At 42.0% G+C, this 10,015-nt stretch overlaps 1 protein-coding gene across 3 annotated transcripts in view; it reads left to right on the top strand.

Moving 5' to 3' along the window:
- Positions 1–2,334: 2,334 nt before the first annotated feature.
- The window catches only part of PEBP4 (phosphatidylethanolamine binding protein 4), a 261,109-nt gene continuing 253,428 nt past the window's right edge, over positions 2,335–10,015 (top strand). Inside the window, exons 1-3 of one of the 3 annotated variants that reach the window (XM_074287528.1) lie at positions 2,335–2,575; positions 5,512–5,645; positions 7,684–7,813. In XM_074287528.1, coding sequence (XP_074143629.1) covers positions 5,518–5,645; positions 7,684–7,813 — 258 coding nt within the window. In that variant the 5' untranslated portion in view covers positions 2,335–2,575; positions 5,512–5,517. Of the gene's footprint in view, positions 2,576–5,209; positions 5,382–5,424; positions 5,444–5,511; positions 5,646–7,683; positions 7,814–10,015 lie in introns of those variants that run through there. The other 2 variants (XM_074287529.1, XM_074287530.1) reach the window with 2 other exon arrangements.

Raw genomic sequence — 10,015 nt, 5'->3', positions numbered from 1 at the left:
GGTCTTTATTAAGAGGACACTGTGCTAAGGGGCAAGCCTTAGAAGGGGATCCCTTTTACCTTCCCCAATGTCTCCTTGAGCTTCATCCACACTGGGTTCACCAGTTCCCCATGGATACACCATTTCATCAAGTTTGGATTTTTGAGAACCCTCCCAGTGTATTTTAACCTGGCCTATCTACTCCCATGGCTTTGATGGAAAGGCTCCAAGTCTCCAGATAGTCATTGTCCATAACTCCTGAGAAGGCAGAATATTCTCTTTCTGACTTTCCCAGGTTCTAGTTGATCTCCCACGACTGTTTACCCCCTTTCTTTCCCCACCTCGCCCCACAAACTGCCTCTTGTTTATGTGAGAGCTAGTTTCTAAAACTCTCGAACATAATTTTATTTATTCTTTCAGCAATCCAGGCTAGATTTGTTATACGGAAACGGGCATTAGAAGGCTACTTTTTATCCCTAGAAGGAATTATGTCACACCGCGATAAGCCTCAGTTTCTCCGTCTATAGAATACCCCTTCATTTGCAGCATCTTGGGGAGGATGAGAGGCCAAATGATATCACCTGTGTGATCTCTTCCGAGCTCCTGACAGGGAAAATGAGTACAAAATCCAGATAGGATTGTTTTCTCCAGATAGGAGTTTATCTTGAGCACTCAGGACAAGGGAGTGGAAGGATTCTATAGGCTTGGGATGGAAAGCTGAATAGTATAAGTGTGACCACATATTGTATAAGCGTAACAATTTTTAGTTGGGACTTTTAAAAAAGCACTCTAAAAAGACCTAGCAAAGTAAGCTTGCTTATATAGGCTAAGGACCTGACAAGGTTTAGTGTCCCTCTCTTTTTCTCAGGTAAATCCTAGTCTTTGACTAGATAACATAACTTCCCTATGATTACCCTTTGTGCTCATGGCTAACTGGCTTCTCCAGAAGAGAAAAAAAGTAGGACTGTGTGGATAATAGAGGGGGCAACTAACTAAATTATTAGTTGGGGGGACAGTGAATAAGGCGCCTTGTGAGTCAAAAGATAAAGGAGATGTTTTGTGCAAAGACAGGCAGAAACAAAGAAAGAAACAAATGTTTCCAAGTTCCGGAGAATGGGCAAACACCGACAGAGAAGTACAAGGACAAAGGCTGCTTACCCAAACAAGGGCTTCCTTGAAGTGCTTAATTACTGCTTTACTATAATTTACACATCAGTAAAGGCAATGAGCTAGGCCTTTGGCTTTTGCCTACCTGGGGGCTCTCTGACTAGGTTAGCCTGGCAAATGATATTTTCATGAAGTGAACTATCTTTCCCAGCAGGGGCCTGGGATCAGACTCTCTGCACTGAGGCCTGAGGGACTATGGGCTACCAGCCAAACCACCAAATGGAGTGAGGGGCTAGGGTATGGGGACAGAATCTGTGTCCACAGGTACTGCTTGGCCCAAGGGCCATTCCTGCTCTCTGGCCCTGAGGGAACTTGCCTACGAGCAGAAAGGACTTCTGGGGAAAAATCTATCCCACTCTGCTTACACAGAGGGAGCTAGAAGTACCCTGTCCAGGACCACTGACCTGGAAAAGGGGAAAATAAGCTGGGAGCCCCTCTGTCCTTCCCCTTTCCCTTCCAACTTCATTAGCTCAACAATAAAACTTGTCAATCTGGTGCCCCCTTTTAAGAAAATTTTGCTCCTCAGTTTCCCCCTCTGTAAAACATCCCCCTCACCTACTAGCGAATTTTCAGTGAGTTTCTCTCTTCCAAGTGCCTAAAAGAAGGGAGACCTAAATCTCAGCATGGTTATTTGGGGTTTGGTGGGGATAGTCCTAATAATTAACAGTAAGGAGACCTGTTTCAGCCTCAGTTACTTGAGGAAGAGAAATCTGTGGGATTTTGTGAGATCAAGAGTTAGTGACTATCCTGGCAATGACGACAAGAGTCTTGAAAAAGGCTTGAATCGTAGCGTCTTAACTTCCAATCCCTTCCCTGATTCTATGGTGCTGATGAACAAAAATATTTTTCACCATCTTCAGAGTAAGCAAGGTTTAATTCTTTCCCCAATGCTTCTGCTTTCTTTTCCGTCTCTCTGCCCCTCTTATTTCTGTCTCTCTTGAGTTTCTTCCTCTAAGTATTTACCTTTCTATATCTTTTTCTAGGTCTCTAAATTTTTCTGTCTCTTTCCCTTCCTCCAGATCCCTTAAGCAGTAGGAAGATCTTAACCTGGGCACATAGGAGAGAAAATGCTTAGAAAATCCATCCATCCTTCTTTTCCTAGTAATTCCAGGTCAGGAGCTTGACCTCCTGCCTACCACTCCTTCCTGTCTCCCCAGCCCAGCTACATGGTTATAGAGAATCTTTGTAGAACTCTCAGAGCTGCCTCATTAACGACCAACTGTCACACAGGGGCCTTTCCCCAACATTGGTCACCTGCCTACCTCTACAGGCAACTTGTCAGTCTACACAGTGGCCCGACCTGTGGTTAATCGAGGTGGAAAGACGGGTATCCCCACCTTCCCTGGCCCAGGTCCCACAGTTACACCCAAGCTGCCCTCAGGGACCAGATCTTCTTACACCAAATCCCCCTTGCTCCATTCTGCCTTGGGTAGGTCACTGGAGTTGTTCTGATCTACTAGCTGAGACTGGCAGCTCCAAATCCTTTGATGCTAACACTCGGGAGCTCTGAATTCTACATATTCCTATTTCTGATAGGCTTGGAAAAATAAAATCTCATCCCCTCTCAGTGCTGCAATGTCCCCCTGCATGAAATATGTAGAATCATTCCCTGCTTTATATTGATTTGGAGAAATGTTCATATCTATAATAAAGGGCCTCAAGCCTTTGAAAAGAGATGCTAGCTAAATATGTGGCTAATTTAGGTTAGTAAACTCAATTCTTCCCTTCTCACAAAGCGCTTCAGAGCCTGGAAGAGGAGGCAAATATGTCTGAAAGTATTTCCAAACACCCACCTTATATTATTATATTAAATACATTTCAGTATGACAACTTTGGATCTCTCTCTCATGGAAGGCCATGGATTTGTCCTCAGGTTCCTTCAGTTTCTAGGGGAGATGCATTCATCAATATGGTTTATATCTACACAGGAGGTTTGCCCAGGCCTAGCTGTTGGCTTGTGGGGTGCCACATCAGGAAACATCTGGAGAAAAGAGGCCCAGTGTCCTCCAAAGCAGCTAAAGTGCACCAGAGAAGGATGCTGAGTTCTTCTCTAGACAGCCTGACTGAGCACCTACTGTGACAATGTCTGCCACTACAAGTGGGCTTTTGACTCATCTGGTCCTCCTTTTTTTCTGGCCCCCCTTTTAGGAAGTTTTGCTTTTCAGTTCCTTCATCTGTAGAACACCTCCTCCCCCACTAGCTAACTTAAACATAGGTATACAGCTTTTGCCGTATCCAAAAAATAAACACAAACTTCCATAGATACTACAAGTATCACTTAATAATAGCTGACATTTCTGTGATACCTCTAAGTGTTTTCCTTACAGCGCACTTATGAGGTAGATAGCACCCATTTATCTAATCCCCTTTTTGCAGACGAAGAAATGGGGCTCAGTGAGTTTGTTAGTATATAATAGATAAGAGGTTAAATCCCCCCCTTTTTTTTTTTTGCTTCTTTGCATTTGGTTTAAATATGAAAGGCAGCCTGAGATTCACAGAAAGCCAGACGTGGTAGAGACTTTAGAAATGATAAGGAAACCGAGGTCTAGATTAGGAAAGTGATTTATCCAACATCTCACACCTAGCTATACCTATACTTCAGCCTCCCCTCTATATGTCCTACCTAGATTTATTTTGTCAAGAGCTCTTGGGTCCTCATTTTGTTTTCCCACTGAGAATAAACCCATTTCATGGATCAGGTGGCACAGTGGATAGAGCTCTGGGCCTGGAGGCAGAAAGATCTGAATTCAGCTTTTTAGATGTGTGACCCTGGGCAAGTCACTTAACTTGTTTGCCTCAGTTTCCTCAAAGGTAAGTGTCAGTGATAATAACCTTCCAAATTTGGTATGAAGAACAAATGAGATAATATTTGTAAAGCACTTAACAAATGCCTGACACATAGTAGGTGCTACATAAAGGTTTATTCCTTCCCCTTTCTTTTTCAGTGACTATAGAATCCAATCACTTTGTCTGTTAAAATACTTCCTTCAGAGTTTAACTCAGGTTTGTTTCTTCAGGGAAGCCTTTACCTTGCTCTGTTTAATTATTAATGTTCTTACCTTTCTAAAATGATCTTGTATTTGTTTATCTATTTAAAAGGTTGTATCCCAGCCATTAGATGTAAACTCTTTTAAAGTAGGTATTTTTATTTTGTCTTTCTCTCCCTAACCTAGTACAATGTTTCATGTATAGGAGGGACTTAATATGAGCTTGTCATTGAATTGACAGCTTAGTTCTTACTTTAGGAAATATAAGACATATTGATGAATAAGGACTCTACATAGAGTCCTATATAGACTACTTAATCTAAAGCAAAAAGTACATATGGGCAGGGGGAGAATGGGGGGAGAAAGGATGGTGAGAATAATCTGGAAAAGGTCTTAAATACCAGGTTAAAATTTTGCATTTTATTCAGTAATAATAATAATATATGATGTGATGATGATAAAAGCATTTCTACAATACTTTAAGGCTTACAAAGTATTTTACAAATATTATCCATTTGATACAATAACCCTGAGAGATAAGTGTTATTATTATCCCCATTTTACAGATGAAGAAATTAAGGCAGAGATTAAATGATTTGCCTGGGATCACACAGCCAGAAAATGTCTGAGGCCAGATTTTCCTAACTTCCAGTCCTGGAGGCAGGGAGAACTATTGAAGATTTTGGAGCCAAGGGATGAAGTAATTTGAATTCTGTGTTAGGGGGAGATTAATCTGGTAGTGGTTTAAAGGATAGGATTGGAGAAATAAAGGTTTGAAAAGTGATTCTTAGTCTACTCGACTTTACCCACCTCAGGCCAAGGAAGAGGCAGGAGTCTGTTAAAGGAATGACCACAACAGATAGAACTAATAGTTTAAAAAAATGGAGAAAGTGCCTTGTTCCAATGAATGTTCCTCCCCTCTTCCCATGGTCCACTCTAGGGTCATAAGCTTCTAAGAGAAGTAGGCAGGGCTTCTGCCTTGCAGCCTCAAGGCCAAGGAATGTTAGCTCTCAGCCCAATGGCTAAGGAGAAGCATGGGGGCAGGCCAAGGAGGGCCTATGAGCAGATTATATAAGACTCTTGGCTATGTAGCTGTGCAGCTAGAAATATAGTGAAAGCAGATCTCCATCCTGGAGGCAGCAGGAGCTGAGGCAGGGTCAGGAAAGGAGTGTTGCAAATTGGATCCTGCTTGGAACCTGCCCAACTGCACTGTTTACATCCCCAGTGACAAAGAGCTGAATTGAAAAGGTTGCTTTTGTCTTACTCTAACTCCCTTCCAGGGCAGACATCGGCTACTTGGTTTGGAGGAGGTGGGAAGAGATCCCTGGGAGGGAAAGAACTGATATTTCTCTAAAACTAAATTTTTGACTTGTTGCAGGTGGTAATGAAGCTGCTAATAGCAGTGATCCTCATGTCCGGCCTGCTGGTGATGGCCCCTGGCCATTTACCAAAGAATGGAGATAGGATGTGTGTCTACCAGGTGATCTCCCAAGAGGATGCTTCATTTTGCACGTGAGTAGAATCCACATAGGTAGAGGGGGGTGGAGAGGAAGGAAGGATCAGGAGGGGATTTAGGCGTTTGTTCTGAGTAGGGGACCAGGGGAGGAGATTCTCCTGAAGTGAGGGGCAAGATTCCCTGGTTCTAGGTCACTTTGGCTGAAGTCCAAGGGGAAAAAGATGTAATCTTAGGGGATCTAGCCTGTGGGTCACCTTAGCTAAGAATTTTATTGATTTTTTTCTGTGTCTGAGTGGCTTGTTCTCTGGAAGTAGCTGGTTTATAACTCAGACTCTCTTCTCCCTTCTCTGGTGAGTGGAGAAAGGTGTCATGAACCTCCCTCATTACAACAAAACTTAGTTCTCTGAAAAACAACATTCTCTGAAGTAGGATTACTTTAAAAAATTTTTTTTTAGAGATGATATTCATTAGGCCTGAACTCATCCCTCCTCTCTTCAAAGAAGAACATAGACATAACTTTTATTTTGGCCAGAGGACAGAACACTTCAGCAAAACCAAGGGCCAGAGGAAAGGGCTGTAGTCGTAGACACAGGAGACTGGCCCTTACTAACTGTGATCCCAAAAGGCTGAGGTAGCATTTTACTCAGGATTTAAAAAAAAAAAAAAGATTAAAAGAAATAAACCTGGGCAAAACTAGGCAAGGTCAGTGTGTACTTCACGGGCCAAAAATCTGGTAGAACACAGTCTCCCAAGTGTTCCTGCAGGGTGTTAATACTCCCTTTCCCTCTTACACAGGAGGCCTTGGTCTTTGAAAAAGAAACTTTACTTTCTGCTAAGCACTGATTCAGTAAGCAGATCTGCTTAAATGGAAAAGAACTAGAGCTCCTAGGTCTTTTATCACTATCTGTCCAAGGAGAAAGTAATTTGATAAGGCAGTTCATTTATATTCTGCCATTCTTGTCTTAATGGGCTTCTGCCTTCTTGCCTGCCTGAAATATATGGTTTAAAGGGAAAGTAAAAGGTAGCCAAAGCTTGTTCTTTTTCTTTTTAAAAAATTATTTTTATTTTAAAATTTTATTTTTAATTTATTAATTTTAATTTTAATTTATTTTTAATTTTTTTAAACAAAAATTTTTATTTTAAAAATTTACTTTTTAAAATTTTTCTTCAAAGTTTGTTCTTAAAGGAAGGAATTCCTTTAATTTTAATTTCAGACAACTTGAAGAATATTGCTGGAGACTTTCCTAGCACCTTACCCCCAAATCATACCAGCTGGACAGCTACCTTCTGTGCCTGTATACAACCCCAGGCCTCTATATTTTATTTGTTCCTAAAATAATCCATGCAGAAACTAGGCTCTTATAGATCAAATCCCATTTAAAGATATCCTGTGAGTTCACTTGAGGGCTCCTGCAATTAATCTTTATTTAAAGAAGAAAAGAAAAATACGAATAGAGGCAACTAGATGGCACGGTGCTTGATTTGAAGTCACAAAGGCCTTCATTCAAATCCAGCTTGAGATACTTAGTATGACCCACGGCAAGTCATTTAACCTTTGTCTTGCCTCATTTTCCTTAACTGTGAAAAGGAATCATAATAGAGCCTATTCCCAAGATTTTTGTGAGGATCAAATGAGATATTTGTAAAAAAGGGCTTAATACAGCACCTGGCACATAGTAGGTGCAATACAAATTCTCATTCCCTTCCTTTTCCATTTCCTTAGGTTTGAAAATGGAACCTGATTGTTTTTAACTTGGGTTTTTAAACCCCAGACCATTCTTGTGTTCCTAGGCTGCAGCCTTGCAATGCCTCTAATATCTTTGGAAACTGAATGTCCAATGATCTTCTTTCTCTCTCTTCTCTCTCTCCTTTCTCTCTCTCCCCTTTCTCTCTCTCTCTCTCTCTCTCTCTCTCTCTCTCTCTCTCTCTCTCTCTCTCTCTCTCTCTCTCTCTCTCTGTTTCTCTCTCTCCTTTCTCTCTCTTTCTCTCTCTCTCTCTCTCTTTCTCTTCTCTCTCTCTCTCTTTCTCTCTTCTCTCTCTGTCTTTCTCTCTCTGTTTCTATCTTTCTCTGTGTTTCACTCTTCTTCTCTGCAGGGGCAACCTCAATGTGATCTACCCAGAGATAGGGGATATTGGCTGCATGTATGTCCCTGACTGTAACAGCTACAGGCAGAAGATGGGCAGTTGGGGCAAACCTTCCATCAAATACTCCCAGGCTCTTGAGGTGAGTGCACTGAACCATGAGGGAAGTCATCAGCACTGTTATTGTCATTAGCCTGCATTGGGCAGTGTGGAGTCTCAGGAGGCTGAATGCCACCTTCATTCCTTAAATACCAACAGAGGCAGGCAAAGCCATTGATCTCCTTCAGTGAAATGTGCAGGAGGTACAATGAAGGATGCTTTTGAATATAACTTCTTACACTTGCACATTTTTATAATACTGGAAAGCCCCTGTCTCTGTGGCCCAAGGGGATTTTGTTTAAGGTGACACCAGTTTTATGCATTATAAGGAAGGTTCAAAGCCTTTGGACAACAAAAAGTTGGGAGGAAGAGATATATTTCAAATATAGGGGTCATTTGCCCTGGACATCCAACTTTGCTCAGTCTAGAAGACCAGGGTGAGGGATTCCAAGAAGCCTATGATGTGAACAAATCTGGAAATCAAACACCTTCCACTCTCTCACCCATGCCCCTACCCACCCTACCCACTTTGGCCTTTTCATTTTCCCCCAATGCCAAGACCTGGTGAAATAAGAGGCATTACCTGCCTCAGATGGCTAGATGCACTTTTTAGGAGCTCCAAAAATTTTACCCCAAGAATTTTCTACTCTGTTTTTTTGACTTTGTAGAAAGGAAAACACTTAGAAAGCAGATATGGGCCAGACAGTGACTTTCTTACCATCAAGGATGGTATTGTCCATAATCTTAGAAAATAGAAAGCTACTATTCTTCGTTTTGGTGAAATGGTGAGGTTTATCTTGACCCTTGGCCAGTACATAAGAGATGTGCTCTGATATGATGTAGAGTATTACGGTAGAAACATTATGAGGATTTGCTACAGGGACTGAGCATCAAGTAGCATCATCTTGTTCCCAAAACTGTCTTTGGTTTGTGGGGCAAAGGTGGCCTATGAATATTAGGAAACCAAGATATAGGGAAAAATCATTGTGTTTCTGGTAAATGGGAAAATGATCTGATGCTTCTGGGGAAAGAGACCTTTGTGATCTATTTTAGAGTTTGATAAACTTTGGGTTCCTCTCCTGAATGCCGTTTTCCCCTTGGTTGGTGAAGGAGGAGTTTGATAATGTGCAACAACCTGGTTTGAAAGATTTATTCTTTCTGAATGGGGCCCATTTGAGACTATGGGTTCTGGATGGGAATGCCCTTTGAACTCAAGGATCCCTACTGAGGATAATTGAGTTAATAAATAGGATTATTGGACAATTGTGTCTCTGGGTTCAAGAAGATGATTAAATTGTGAGAAATTTTTAGAGATAGCCTCTAGTTCTCAGATCAAAGGATCTTAGTGTTCCAAGGATTCACATGAGGAATGCTTAATTTAGGGCCTAATCCTTTATATTGGGGAGTCCAGTCCTTTATATGGATTTTTGGACACTAATATCTTGTTGCTATTGTTGTTTTTAAATGTTTACATTGTTTATCTTCCTAATAAAGGGGTAATTTATGTGTCAAGTGGCTCGATATGGAAAGGGGGAATAAGGCTGGAACCTGGAGTTACTTAATCTTCTACTCTGGTTCTGAGTCAGCTCTTATCCCTCCATGCCCATCCCCAACTCGGCCATTCTCTTTTCCTCTATAAAGATCCAATAGCACTTTGATGCCATGGAACCCAAAGACAAAAATCCCTTTGTAGGTATTAGCACTAGGACTCAATGGGAACTCATTTGTGCCAGCCTGTTTTTCATGAGCTGGGCTCATCTGCTTTTGCCTGCTGCCCTAATGCTTCAAAACTCCCATATTTCCCAAATGTGCCCTTTGAACTCCCTGGCTATCATTGATCCATTGCCCAAAATGTTCCCTTAAGTTACCCAGAGATGCACACCCACATACCTTCTCCCCAAGCACCACCTTAAACCAGACAGCATCCCTGTTTCCATATCTTTAGATCATCTCTCAGCTCCCACCATCCTTCAGATTCAGCACCAGCTTCATCCTCTGTCCTTCCTCCAAACAAGTGTCCCACCACCAATCACCAGTGTCAGAAGAACATACAAGGGGAACTGGTAGCAAGGACCCAGCTCCCTTAACCCAGAGCTTCCATCTCTTGCAGGGGCAACAGTGGGAGATGAGACTAGCCAATCAGAGATGACCTGCAGGTCTCTGAGGGAGCACCTAGGGGGGTACAGGTGCCAAGCCTGGAGTTTGGAAGATTCCTCTTTGTGCATTCAAAGACCCTTACTAGCTA

The sequence above is a fragment of the Sminthopsis crassicaudata genome, chromosome 2 (assembly GCF_048593235.1).
Source record: "Sminthopsis crassicaudata isolate SCR6 chromosome 2, ASM4859323v1, whole genome shotgun sequence".
Lineage (NCBI taxonomy): Eukaryota > Metazoa > Chordata > Mammalia > Dasyuromorphia > Dasyuridae > Sminthopsis > Sminthopsis crassicaudata.
This window is presented reverse-complemented; position numbering and strand designations above follow the sequence as displayed.